General features: G+C 42.4%; 1 protein-coding gene across 1 annotated transcript in view; it reads left to right on the top strand.

The window, feature by feature from the left end:
- Nucleotides 1-14,658, top strand: part of ACAN (aggrecan) — an 85,204-nt gene that overhangs the window by 67,388 nt on the left and 3,158 nt on the right. The window contains exons 14-17 of the mRNA XM_036735915.1: nt 8,392-8,505; nt 12,042-12,200; nt 12,702-12,784; nt 13,745-13,889. Of these exons, the coding sequence (XP_036591810.1) occupies nt 8,392-8,505; nt 12,042-12,200; nt 12,702-12,784; nt 13,745-13,889 (501 nt within the window). The remainder of the gene's footprint in view (nt 1-8,391; nt 8,506-12,041; nt 12,201-12,701; nt 12,785-13,744; nt 13,890-14,658) is intronic.

Below are 14,658 nucleotides of genomic sequence, written 5' to 3'. Positions count from 1 at the left end.
TGTAGAGTACAGTATTCTTATGAACCAAAGTAGAAATGAGAAACATAGTTGGCTTCCCACACCCCTTTGCCCAACACAGTGAACACCTGCCCAGGGAAGGCCCATGATCTAATATCACATGTGTGCTTAACATTTACTACTATCTTGAATGAATTTTCCCCAAACTACAAGCGGAGCAGCTGGGCTGCTTTTCCTGGGAGGCAAGAGGTGGAAGGAGGGCCAGGAGGTGGCCAGGATGGATCCTCCAACTTGGAACAGCAAGAAAAAAATGAGCGGATGAGAGTCCGACCTCTGATTCTCTAGCATGGTATCTGAGCATCAGCTCCTTAACAGCCCTGTTCCTATCCCAATGTTACATACCATGTTACTGCTATTGCAGTTTTTAAATCAACACACCTTCCTTTTAAGCAGCATCAATGACCCCAAATGCTTCTAGGCAATAGCATCGTTTAGGTGTACATGATCTAAAGAAAGAAGAGATGCTCCAGGACCTTCCCTGCAAAGTTCAAAATTCATCATCGTGGATACAGCATAACAAAAATGCTGGACCTGGAATCAGAAGACCTGAGTTCAAATGCTGTCTGTTCCACTTACTACCTCTGTGACCATAGGCAGTTTTCTTCTCAGCTTTACTTTCCTCAACTGTTGAGAGAGGGGGTGGAACTAGCTGACCTCAAAGGACCCTCCCAGGTACAAACCTATGATTCTATGGACCCACTGTTATTTATGCATTACTTGCTTTGCAGATGTCCGGGGTCTGTCTGGGTCAGTCAATTTCAGAAAAGCTGGGGTCTCTGCCTCCATAGCAAGGATCTCATCTGTTTTCCCTCATTCACTTAGTAGAATGAATACAGAGTTATGGAAGGAAAAATCCAAACAAAACCGAGCACACAATATCCAATATCATAGACATATATATGCAATAAGATACGTTGTGTTTATATATACATATATATATTTAAACTAACATCTTTATTACATATTATATAGGTATAAACTATATAATAAATATACTGTATATAGCATATATACAGGAGATATACATGTATATATAAACAGAAGCTGGAAAATATAGTTCATATAGTAAAAATAGTTCCTTTTTTGACTGTGGCTATATACGAATACTGTGCATCCTTAAACCCTTTCTCCCATTCCAGAGGAATTACTTCTATGGGGGTGGCTAGGGTTCATTTCCAGGATGATTTTCAGACTGACTACAAGGAGATTAATTTCTTGGGCAACAAATGGTGACTTTTACAAGCAAAATTAATTTCCTTACTACAAAGGTATCCACATTTCCGTGGGGACTGGTGACCCTAGGGATGGGATTGACTCCTTCTCCTTGGTATATGGGCTGAAATCTCCACAGCTGCCTCCCATTTGGGGTGAAGAGGCCATGAAACGTATTTGCAGGGAGCTGAGAGAGAATATCTGTGCTTTCCAGCATTCCGGGGCTGGGATTGAGGAGCTGCTGATGGCTGAACTGAGAATGAGAGAACCAGCCCTGAGTAGGGATAAGTTCCATTTTCAAACATCTCTGGAGGAAATTTTTCAGGACATTTTGCCAGAATCCCTTCCATAAAACTCACCATTGAGTGGTAGAACAGAGAAAACCTAAGAAAGTTAACTCATAGGTTAATGTCTTGCTGTATGAAAGGGATGACATGATACTCAGCCTAGTTTCCCCTCTAATTCACCCTGGGTTACTCGAAGTTCCTTAGGCTTAAGAGAACAAAATCAATTTTAAGAAAACCAGGACTGACTTTCAGGATCAGAATAATGCGCTCTGTCCTTTCAGCTCCTTCTGATTCTCAGTAACTCTGTCTCCAGCCTGACACTTAATACCGAAATGTTAATAGAAAAAAGAAGCCACAGACATCTTTCTCTGGCTGCTTCAGCAGGACTGATGTCCTTGAGCAGCAAGCCAGCCTGAAACGAGGAGATTGCTATTAAGTGGACCTTACCTAATTTACCATGGGCCCTTCTGATTCAGCACTGGCTAAGCATTTTATGTTTCCACAGGGTTTTCTGACTGTTACTCCTCAAACACTCCCATGAGGTAGATGGTATCTAGAGCTATTCTGCAGCTGAGCCGAGCAGGAGGCTTACCCAGCATCACACAATGAATAAGTGAGTGATGGAGTCAGAACTAGAATTTAGGTCTTAATCCATTTAGCCCACTGTGCTAATGGAAGCTCCCAGATGAGCATTTAAAACAGCTTCTGGTCTGAAAGAGTTGCTGGGCATGGCTCCAGATTTGTGAAGGTTGGGGTTTCCCTAGAGGTAAAATGGTAAAGCCTCCCCTATTTTGGGCTAGCCTAACATAAGACCAAAATGGCTTGTCCTAAGTCAATGTTTTCTCTGTGAGCTAAAAATTCAGTCACCATTTCAATTTTGGGGGTTGCTAGGTGGTGCAGTGGATAGAGCACCAGGCCTGGAGTCAGGAAGATCTAAGTTCAAATCTGGCCTCAGACTAGCTGCATGATGCTGGGCAAGTCACTCAACCCTGCTCGCCTCAGTTCCTCATTTGTAAAATGAATTGGAGAAGGAAATGGCAAACCACTCCAAAATCTTTGCCAAAAAAACCAAAACAAAGCAAAAATGGGATCATGAAGAGTCAGACATGACTGAAATGACTGAACAACAATAAAAAAGTTCAATTCTGCTCTATGGGAGCCATAGGGCCTTTGTACCATTAAAGCTAGCACAAGGCATCACACTAGGAGGTGCTTACTAAGTGTTAGATGGAAGATAGAAAGGAAGGCAGGGGAAAAAAGCAGAAAGGAAGGAAGGGAGGAAGGAAGGAAGGAAGGAAGGAAGGAAGGAAGGAAGGAAGGAAGGAAGGAAGGAAGGAAGGGAGGGAGGGAGGGAGGAAGGAAGGAAGGAAGGAAGGAAGGAAGGAAGGAAGGAAGGAAGGAAGAGCTCTAAATAACTTTCCTGTCCTTAAGATGATTCATCATTTACTCACTTGTCATTGCCTTTTCAAAGGTGGATCCTGAACCAAAGCAGGACCTTTTCACTTGGACTCCTGTTCATCCATCATTCAGAATAGGGCCAAAGGTCCAGGCTGTTTTCAAAGACATAGCATTCTTCTTACTGCTATATTTGAATAACTAAAGAAACATCCCACATTGTGGGGGGGGGGGGCGGGGGAGGAGGCGTGGGAGTTTGAGGTTATAATTAGGCCTAAGAGAAAGGACTTGACAATTATCTTTGTCTTGTTTAGCAAGTATTCCCTAAACAAGTCCTTGATAAATTATTAATCAGCTTTTTTGACACTGCAATAAACATCCATTTAATGAATTCTCTGATCCCTAAGTGACTAAAGGCAGAACTGTTCGCACTAATCTAATCCATTTCAGAATCTCCCCTTCCATTGCTAGCTAGCACCTGGGGGCATTAAAACTGAAACCAGATTTCACATCTAATTTTCTGCTCACCAATGGAACTGTTTGGGCTCCACTTAACTGGGTAGTTAAGAGGGCCATGAACATAAAACTTAATCGGTTTCTTTTTCTGTTAACTGCCAGATCTCACTTTCTTGATCTCATGCTCTGAGCTTGAGATCTGACATTTTCTCTTTCCCCGGGGAAAGTTTATATTTCAAAGAAACTTTTCTCCCTGGGAGGGGAAGTATTCTCCCTGGCATATTAAAGTACTGACTTACCATTTGTATTGGTTTTGCAGAAAAAAAAAACCATATATTTTAAACTTCCAGTTAAGCTGACTTGTAGATGATTAATATGTTTTCACAATTAGGCAATAATCAGGCCCTACCAAGATTAGTGTATTTTTTACGTCATTGTTTAATTAGAGGCAGGAGGCCTGTCTGGACTGAATAGAGTCCTGGACTAGAACTCAGAAAAACCTGGGTTTGAACCCTTCCACCTATATTCACCCTAGGTGATACTGTGCAAGTCACTTACATTCTGCAAGCCTCAGTTTCCTCATAATAATAGCTCTAGAATCTACCTCACAGAAATATTGTGAAGCTTTAAATGAGATATAAAGCAGCCCGGTGGCACAGTGGGTAGAATATTGGGCCTGGAGTCTGCAAGACCTGAGTTCAAATATGGCCTCGGACACATACTAGCTGTGTAACCCTGGGCAAGTCACTTAACCTCTTTTTGCCTCAGTTTCCTCATCTGTAAAATGGGGAGAATGATAGCACCTACCTCCCAGGGCTGTTGTGAGGACAGAATGAGATGATGATGATAAAGCACTTAGCACAGTGCCTGGCACATAGTAACCACTATACAAATTTTAGCTGTTACTGTAGATAATGATAAGGCTTTAAATGAGGCTTTGTAAATTATAAAGAACTTTGTATTTCTCAGTCATTCTCATGTCAAATTGCCCCTATTCTTCATAGTCCTCATCAGATATACATAGTGTGGGTGCAATATTCTGCAAAAAGCCAAACAATTAACCTTGCTCTGCTCAGTTTGGAGAATTACCCTTGCATCATCTATCTAGAATATGATAGGTAAAAAGAAAAAAACACAACCTGTAGAACTTCCTTCAGCCCTTCTTATGGGTCAAATACCACCTCTTTCTGAGCTCAGAATAACTTTTCAATCTGTATTTTTGACATGGACAGACCATAGGGCAAGAACATTGATCGGAGCATTGGGAGAAATAACACTTTCTGGTGATACCATGGTGAAAACACCATTGCAAATCTCTGCTTCTATTTCCTTGACCTTAACATAGGGATCCAAGATGAATTTTCCCTTTTGCTAGAGGATTCCTATGAAGATGAATGAGATCTTAGCTTTAGGTGCTTTGGATGACATTATTTGTCATTAATTAAAACCATTCCACTTGGTGAGAGGAGACTGGAAAAGAACCCTAAGCATTTTGACCCCTTCTGGATTGCCCAATCAATGCTCACAAGATGTTCATTACAATCCCATTGTTTACACCGGACATAAAGTCATGAAATGCCAGACTTTGAGTTCAATGCAATGAGCCCTAAGATCTTCTTCCTCCGTATGTGAGAGGCCCAACTTCTAATATCATTTCCTGAACTTCGCCCACTTCACTTTTGTACCTTTATGGCATTTTTCCCCACAATACTTGATTTGCATTTCCCTCCTCCACAGGACTCTCCCCATCTCCCAAAGTTGAGACATGGAATGGCCAAATGTCCATCCTAAATCTTGTTGATTTGTTTGGAATTTTCATCTCTCAGATGAAATTTGGTGGAGCTAAATTCCTCGCACAGTTTCAGAAACGAAGAAGGATCCCAGACCTTCTAAGACTCTATCTGAGAGGAAGTAGAGCATGAAGAGAAAAGGGGAGCTTGTCAAGATCTCACTTACTCCAGACCAGAGGAAGAGCTGACAACCTTTGAGAATCTGAGATGCCTTTTCTTCCCCCACACCCAGCCCAGAGAAGGGAATGACTGCAGCTGACTACAGCATAAGCCAAGAATACATAGCCTGATAAAGAGTCTCTCTCCCCTTATCCTCCTACCTCCAGGATGACCATGGAACATCTGGTTTCTGAGAATTCAGCATATGATTTTGTTCATTGTAGTTTCTATCAGCCCACGTATCTGCATTGGGTCATGTGCAGTGCCCAATGATCAAATTTGTACAACAGTCCCATGGATTGATGCCTTTAGGATGGAGGTGATGAACTAAGTATTTCCTTTGTATAGCCCACCCTTTGTGAACACCTGGAGAGCTATCATGTATGACCTCCTTTTGTGTCTCCCTCCCTTCCTCCTTGACCTTAGGTTGGTCAGAGTCTCTGACCATGGCACCAAGTTCTCTAAACAATCAATGAATGTTTCTGCCCACTCCAGAGATCAACCTTATTCCCTGCTGAATAGCCTGCTTTAGCTCCTGTTTTTGCTTTATTCCCATTGCCAACAGGGTGCTTTACCCTGACACATAATAGAAGCTAATGGACAAAGAACTCTTGCTTTCCTATTCAGGTGAGAGCCCTGCCCACCTCCACCTTCTATCTTGCAGATTGGTGTGACCTACTGTTGCTACTGCTGCTGCTGGGAATCCTAGTGTATGTTGGGATTATCATCAGTCCCTCCGTGCATTTTGGGATTTGCCTTTTTTTTTCCTTTTTGGTTTCGTTATCTTTTTTTGATTAGACAGGGTTTGAATCTTCAACTGGATGAATTTCAGTAGACTTAACTTGAGTTTGTCAATTTCTGACCCATTCTCTAATTTCTCTGAAGATAAAATATAAGAAAATTTAAAGATAAGAAAGACTGAAGATGTTCAACTTGCAAGCTGAGTGAGCTCACCTTCTATCCCAAGTAGATGACTCCTGTAGACCCAAAGCTAATGTCAGAATCAAGAGGAAAGTTTCTTAATTGTCTTACCAGAGACTTGAAATTTTTGGCTTTCTCAAATAAGAGTTTCATCTGGCTTTGACACCCCTAAATTATTCAAGGAAAACTCTAACACATTTCCCTCTGTACATTTGTCACAATGGAGACACAACACCTGGATCCTATTCCAACAATATGCTGCAGCCAAATGGTGGACAAAAGAGCCAGAAGGTGATATAACTGCACATGAGAGCAGCACCTTGACATTCTGGAATTTCCCCCCAGGTCTCTTATTTAGAAGTCATGGTCCACAATTGTGTGGTGTCATGAGTCCAAACATATAGGACAAAGTCTGGCTCCCTCAAACCAGAAATAACCATTCACTCTGGTGATACCCTATGAAGAAATGTAAAAGCTTATGACAATCATCCTGTGGCACCATGACAAAAGGGAAATGAAGAAGCATTTCCATATCCTCTCCAGCCTGGCAGGGAGAAGATGGATAGATACTCACCAGTCACGATGTGCCTGGACCAAACTGAACTCTTTGGGTATCCTCAGTCTTTGGGGTCAAATTCAGGCAATGGAGGAAGGAATTTTTGAGTTATTGTGGGGTGTCAAGGTGAAAGAGAACAACTCAAGGTTATTCAGTTCTTATCCAGACTTTGTCCTTGACACTTTAATTTACCCAGAGCCACTGGGTAAATTAATCATATTAGTCCACCTGCCTGAATAAAAAAACTGTTGGTGGCATCATCTAGATATCAGAAGAACAGAGAGTGGAAGAGTCTGTTGGAGGCAGAAGAGAGAGGTGGGAACTTGGCAGCATAACATCCCATAACTCATCAGTTCCCATACTTACTGAATAAATCTGGCAGGTAGGCAGCACAGTGGATAGAGCACCATGCATGGATTCAGGAACACCTGAATTCAATTTCATCCTCAGACACTTGTGTGTGACCCTGGGCGAGTCACTTTAACCTTTGTTTGCCTCAGTTTTCTCATCTGTAAATAAGCTAAAGAAGGAAATGGCAAACCACTCTAGTATCTTTGCCAGGAAAATCACAAATGGAGTCATGAGGAGTTGGACACAACTGAAAACAACTAAGTAATAACAAGACTGAATAAAACTAGCTCCTGAAACATCTAATATGAATTGACAAGCAACCAGTAAATACAAAGCTTCTAGTTCTCCAGGCTACCATTAAAGTTGTGTCTGACTTGAGAAATCACCTTCTGGAACATTGAGCCTGCAGGAAACTGGCCTTGGAAGATTACTAGAAAATCAAGTCATTTTCCCCCTACTGTCCTCCACCAAAGTCCCCAACAAATTTAGTGCCCACAGTCTTAGAAGTACTTTGGAGCTTCAGGAAGAGATCACTAAAAGGAAAAAGATAATCACAACAGAGAGATGTATTTTCTTTTATATGAATGCCATTTGCCGATCCTACATTCAATGAGTGGACCATTCATCAGTTCTTAAAAAGACAGGTATCATCTTTGCAAATTTTTTTTTACTATCCCTGATCTACAACTTTGCTCTCCTTCACTTATTTATAATTAAAAACTGGTCCAGAACTCCAGGATGTGTAGCCTCCAGAAAGACCAAAGACCTTTATGGTCTAATGGGAAATGGAATGTGATGAGTAGTTTTCAAGAGCCTCTCCTGAGTGTGTTTTGCAATAGCCTAGACTCTTGGTGAATCCTTTCTAGAAGCCAGATCAATTAATTGCTTATTGGAACATTAGGAAGATTCGATATCTTGGAGAAACATCACCACTAATCTCATGCAAATCATTTGGTGTATGATGATATCACCTGGAACAAACTATGAAACCTGATACTCTCCCTACAACTTCCTCCTCCTACCACCAGGATAGCATCTATCCTCAATCTCTTGGTATGGCAGTTAAAGCTTCAGTAGGAGCAGCAGCAGCAGCAGCAACAACAACAGTACCTAGGGCACCAAACCAATCCCCATCCAGTCCTCTCCACAAAAAGCAGGTCTTGCCCTGGACAAGTGGAGCAACGGGCCATCATCACATTGGATTTGTCTGCCAGAGGTCCTAATGGCAGCCCTTCATTTCTTACAGACATCGATGAATGCCACTCAAACCCCTGTCTGAATGGAGGTACCTGCGTGGATGGCATCGACTCTTTCACATGCTTATGCCTTCCCAGCTACGGAGGGGACCTGTGTGAGATCGGTACGGCCACCCCAGCTTCAGCTAATGTTACTAACCACCGTATTCCATGTTTCCTTCATTCCTCCTCACCTCCCCCAGCTGTTCCCTTTCTTTTTCCTGAGAATTTCCAATCTAACTTCTAACTCTAAGCAACAGCCTCTCCACCAAGTGAAGGCTTTATCTTCAGGTAGATGGGGTTATGACTCATCACACCAGCCAAGCAACTGTTTTTGAGGAAGTGACTGAGATGTCTTGCTGCACAACTAGAAACCCCCCTTTTTGGACGTTAGCAAATATGAATGCAAAAGAGGATTATGGGCCAACCTGCAATCTTGGAATTTGGGTCTATGTGGGATCTTTGGAACACTAATCCTCCCCGGGACTTCCAACCTACCTTGCTCTCCTAAAACTCACCAAGACAGGAATGCATCAGGCTGAAGGGAAGGTGCTAATTTCACGCATTTGTCTTGAAGGAAGTTGTGGGGTGGCAAGATTTGGCTTTCTCCCTGGTGACCCTGTACCTTCCTGGATGGAAATAATGACATTATCTCTCTTGATATTCCCATGGGAACTTCCTTGGCCCTGGGAGTCACCATGTCACCAAGGCTGAGCTGCCTCTCTCTTCTCTCAAGAAAAAAACAAACAGATTTGCCATCTTGGAGTCCTCTGGTTTTTCAAGCATGAATGGGGAACTAGGGTTATGCATGAACAGGGATAGCTGCATGACGCCTCCATCTCTGTAACTTCTGGTGGCTACAGCAACAGGCATTGCATTCAGCCTCTCTTTCTTTCTCCTTTGCCATCTTTCCTCTACTGCAAGTGGATTTGGAGGCTCATGGAAGGAAATATACCAGAAAAGAGCCTGGTTTTAGATGAACATTGGCTAGGTTTCCTTTCCTAGGGCTTACCAAAACCAATGCTAATGTACTAAACGCTAAATAACACTTGAACCTTATAGACCTTTCCAGGTTCCTGAGACCACCCACCTGGTTCATCTTCAGTGCCTTCCAACCCCTTCTCTCTAACTGGAAGCATCATAGACCTCCTGGACCTCAGAAAGCATCTCTTCTTAGAAAGAGCAAATCCTTGAGACCTAGTAGCAATATTCCATGGAGAGGTGGAAGCATGGAGTACATAGGCTATTTTCTTTGAACTATGCCAGCAGCTATTGAGAGAGAGGATCATAAAACTCCAAGAACTCAACTGAGATGTATTTAAGTCCCAGGATAGGTGTTCCTTGTCCCATTATGTGAATATAGTATTGGGGAAGAGATGGGGTGGTAGACATGTAGTAACGACAATCCATGTCCCATGGCACTTCCATACAAGAGAGCAGAATTCACAGTGGAATGTAATACTTCTGGAAGAAAATGCCTCGACCTCCCTCAAGAAGTTGGTACATGGAATCTTACTTGGGATGGGAAAGAAGAGCTCTTTCAAGAACCTTCTCCCCAATGTTGCTTGGGTATTTACAACGTCCCCTAGGGGAAGAATGGAAAAGTGGATGAAGGAGAGCATTCTGGAACATACACAAAAATATTAATTTTGATTCTAGAGGTGGGAGGGAGGTGAAATCTTTCAGAATGAGGATAAGATAATGACAGACCTCTGTTCCCAAACAAAAATAGCAGACAAGGAATTCAGATAAAATTCAATTGATCTTCCTAGTCATGGGCATCTTAGATCGAATCCCTCTAAGACTTCTGACCCATCTTGACTCTGCTTTCTTCAATAGCAACTGTATTAACAAATCCTCTGTTTAGATCTCATTGCTTCTCAAGGTTTACTTGGCTTCCTTTTCTGGTTGCCCTGCTTCTCGGCCTTTTGAAGGTCCTCCTTCATAGTCTTCTCTCCATCCTTCCCAGGGCTATTGCTCCCTCTTGCTTCGCTTAGCTACTTTGGCCCTGAGCATCACCTCTTGAGCTGGATGGGAAGTGATGGGTCAAGATGGCCAGTTGTCCAGGATCAGCCGAACATCTTGGGGGAGTGGAATTGGTATCACCATAGTCCCTGCTCTGGTGATCTCCTCAGCACCTCATTTTGTCTCATGGGTAAAAGGGTGGGCAATAGTTATGGGAGGAATGAAGAGAGCGGCATAATATGATAGAAAGACCACTGGACAAGACAGGAGGGAGGAGAATTGGATGGAGTCCTGGCTCCGACACTATATAACTCTGGGCCAGTCACTTCACCTTAATCTCAGCTTTCCCCCAATAAAATAAAGAACCTAAGGTTCTTTCCAGCTCTAAAATTCTCATTAATCCCCTTCGTACTTCCTTTCTAGACTTACTACTGCTCATAGATGCCTCTCCTCTTGCCTTCAAATCTGCCATAGCCTCCATTTCCACATTCAATGTTTTAGTTCTCCAGCTACCACTTGTTCTGTTCTCTGCTTCCTCAGCAGGGCATTCAGACCTTAGCCTGCAAAGGCAGGAATCCAAAGAAGTAAACTTGCACACACACTAGAAGAAGAAATTCCACTATGCCTAAACCCAGCATTCCCATGGCTCAACTATTTCAATTGAGAAGGTGTTGGGGGTAAAATAAGAAATTAGTATTGGAAATACAAATAATAATAATAACAGTCAAATCTCCTTGGCATATATCCCCTTGGTTAAATGAGGGGGCAGCATAATTTATGGCTTTCCCTAGATCCCATAATTTTCTATAAGCCTCTGTTCCTTTGTATTCCATAAGGTTTCAGCATGTGACCCTAGGATTAGTCAATGAATCAATCCTCTCCCCATATCCCCTGAAGGGCCAACTGTGCTCATTTTGGTGTGTCCCTCACATAACATGAAGGTGGTAGACCCAAAGATTGATCCCATTATGGAACAAGTCTTTCCAAAGCTCTGAATCCTATCTTTCCATGAAGTTATTTCATTTAAATGATTTGGCTAGAGAGATAGCTCCAGCTCTGTGCCAAATGTCCTATACTATTTATCCCTCTATTGTCTTCAATCCTTTGCCCCTACCAACACTATGTGCCCACCCAAGACTGTGGTACCTTGTAGCTTCTCTAAACTACTTCATCCTCTCCACCTGACTTCTAGCCTTTTCTCTCTCTCTTCTCCACTTTTCAAACTAAAATCTATTTTTGTTGAGAAAGAGGTAAGGCTCAGAAGAGAATGCCCATCCTCTGGGGTCAAATTCAAGTAGTACATAAGGATCTTTTGGGCCATGTATTGACTTAGTTTTAAAAAATGTAATGTTACCTATGTTTCATTGTATTTTTATTTATTTTGTTAAATATTTCCCAATTATAATTTAATCTACTTCAGTCTTTACTCAAGAGTGGACTGCAGGCCATGCATTTGACATCTGTACTCTGGAACTTATTTCCAACAAAAGAGACATTTCTAGGCCAATGGCAGGGATGCAGGGTCTCTAGAATCTCACAGCCAGAGCTCTGAGACTCCTGTGAGGTTAAGACCATAGAATCCTTTAGCTGAGCCTCTCCCCTCACTTGGGGCCTGGCACTTGAGGTGGCTTGATCAAGACCAGGATCTCAGCTCAACCCTTGGGATGTCCCTTCATGTCCTTGATGTTTATTTCAGACCAGGAGATTTGCGAAGAGGGATGGACCAAATTCCAGGGACACTGTTACCGGCACTTCCCTGACCGGGAAACCTGGGTCAATGCTGAGAGCCAATGCCGACAGCACCAGTCTCATCTGAGCAGCATTGTCACACCTGAGGAGCAGGAGTTCGTCAACAGTGAGTAGAAAGGGGACCACCAAGGTTGGGTAGTTAGGGGTAAAACAAGCACAGAGACAGCATCTTAAGAGCAAAGTCTGAATAGTTGAGTCTAGGAATCATGGGCCTATTCTGGGTTGAAGGTAAGTCGAGCTCTAATAACTAAAGTTGGTGTGCCCCAGTCTAGCAATTCAGTCAAGTCTTCTGAGTCAGACCACCTCACATTCTAGGGCAACCTGCTGTCATATTAAACCATCCCCAAAACAATATAGGTCACTCACATGGATTTTACCAACCTGTACCATCACTAGAAAGTTGTTTAGTGCTGACTGAGTATCTAGGTACTCAGGCTTACACTGTTGGATGAGTCCCCCAGGACCAGGTTGACAAGGGCCTGAAACTGTAAAATGCCTGACCTCCCTGTTACACTTTTTCCACATCTCCATCTTCTCAGATTATGTTTATTATTTCCTAAGTCAAGTTCCCTCACTGTGTCATCCTATTTCCACTGCTTCCCCCCAGACAATGCCCAAGACTACCAATGGATTGGACTCAATGACAGAACTATCGAAGGTGATTTCCGTTGGTCAGATGGACACCCCTTGGTGAGTTACGATACCCAAGTAAAAAAAAGAAGGGCTCAGAGTAATAATAACTAGAATTCACATTTAATATAGTCTCCCCCATTATAATCTCCTTGGGAGCAGGGACTGTTTTTTGCTGCTTCTTTGAATCCCAGACTTGTGCCTAGAATATACTAAGTGCTGAATAAATGCTTATTGACTGATTAGTTAAAAAGCTGGGATAGAGATTCAACTTTGTGGAAAGGGACATAGGAAAGGGGAAAAAAGCAACACATATTTAAATATCACTTACGCTGTGTTTGGGCATTTGGGGAGATAAATAGATGCCTAATACAGAGTGCCTGCCCTCAAGATGATTATCATCTAGTCAGAAAAACGTGAAAAGGTAGTTTATGAAACAATATAAGCACCAAGTGAGTGATAGAGATAAGAAATAAAATATGGCTTGAAAGAGAGTTGATAGCTACTGGCTGGAATGATCTTAGAAAGTTTCATGGAACTTGAGCTAAGACTTCTAAGACAGGTATCAGGAAAGGGGAAGGGAGAGTGTTCTCTCCCGAAAAGAAAACCCCACAGAATCTTCTTTGGACTTTTTCATGGGTTCTAACCCATATTTCTAACATAAACATTTCAGGCCAAACTGGAAAAATCAGATCATTTAGTTTCCCCCCAAAGAGAGAAAATGACATGTGTCATCAGCAAATTCTGTGAATTTTTATTGAATGTTTTGAGATCCTAAGGGTAGAAGGCCAAGGTTATATAATCAGAGAAGCACATTCTCCAAGGTACCACAGACAATGCCACCAGGCTTTAAGCAGCTTCTGCTCTAATGACAAACTAAGGTTCACTACATGAGGAGCAAGATGTAGAACATTTGGAGAAGGGAGCTTGAGGAAAGCCAGGACTGAGCACAGACAGAAGCAAGGGGTTCATCTTCCTCCTTGCCAACTTCTCGCTTTCTGCCCCATATCCTGTCCCCAGCAATTTGAGAACTGGAGACCCAACCAGCCAGACAACTTCTTTGCCACTGGGGAAGACTGCGTAGTGATGATCTGGCATGAGAAGGGTGAATGGAATGATGTCCCTTGCAACTATCACCTGCCATTCACGTGTAAGAAGGGCACAGGTAAGCTAAGGCCATCACCACAGCAAACACTAAGAGAATCTTAGGGCCTACAAAGAAAGAACACTGGCTCTGGAATCAGAGGACCTGGGCTCAAGTCCAGATTAAGACACGTGCTATCTATGGGCTTGTCAAGAGCCTTCCTGGGCCTCAGTTTTCTTACCTATAAAATGAGAGAGTTGCACTCAGTGGCCTCTATAACCCCTTTTAGTTGTAAACCTGTGATCCTACAATCCCATCCACTTCACAGGAGGAATATTGCCCCAGTTGAATGGACCAAGATGATTCAAAGACTGGGACAGTATGAGTGAGTGAGTGTGTGTGTGTGTGTGTGTGTGAGAGAGAGAGAGAGAGAGAGAGAGAGAGAGAGAGATTGAGAGAGAGAGATTGAAAGAGATCTATAGATAGATATAGATATATTTATAGGCAGATATATAGATATAGATATAAATGTATAAAAGATATAGATATATAGGTTTCTATATAGATATCTATAGATAGATATATGTCAATATCTATCTATAGTTGTCTGTCTGTTTATCTATCTATTCATCCATCTATCTATCTATCTATCTGCCGCTGACTTGGGAGACAACAAACCTGAAGTCTAGTTCACACTTGCTCCATGCGCAAATGCCTAACTTTTCCGCCACCTAGATTCCATATATGTAAACTAGGAGAATCATCATGGTACAATGGAAAGAGCTCAAGATTTTGAATTCAGTGTATCTGAGTTCAAATGTCATATCTGATGCTTACTACCAGTGTGACT

This window comes from Trichosurus vulpecula, chromosome 8 (genome assembly GCF_011100635.1).
Source record: "Trichosurus vulpecula isolate mTriVul1 chromosome 8, mTriVul1.pri, whole genome shotgun sequence".
Taxonomy (NCBI): domain Eukaryota; kingdom Metazoa; phylum Chordata; class Mammalia; order Diprotodontia; family Phalangeridae; genus Trichosurus; species Trichosurus vulpecula.
Note: the sequence above shows the minus strand (reverse complement) of the source record. Positions and strands in the feature narration are given on the sequence as shown.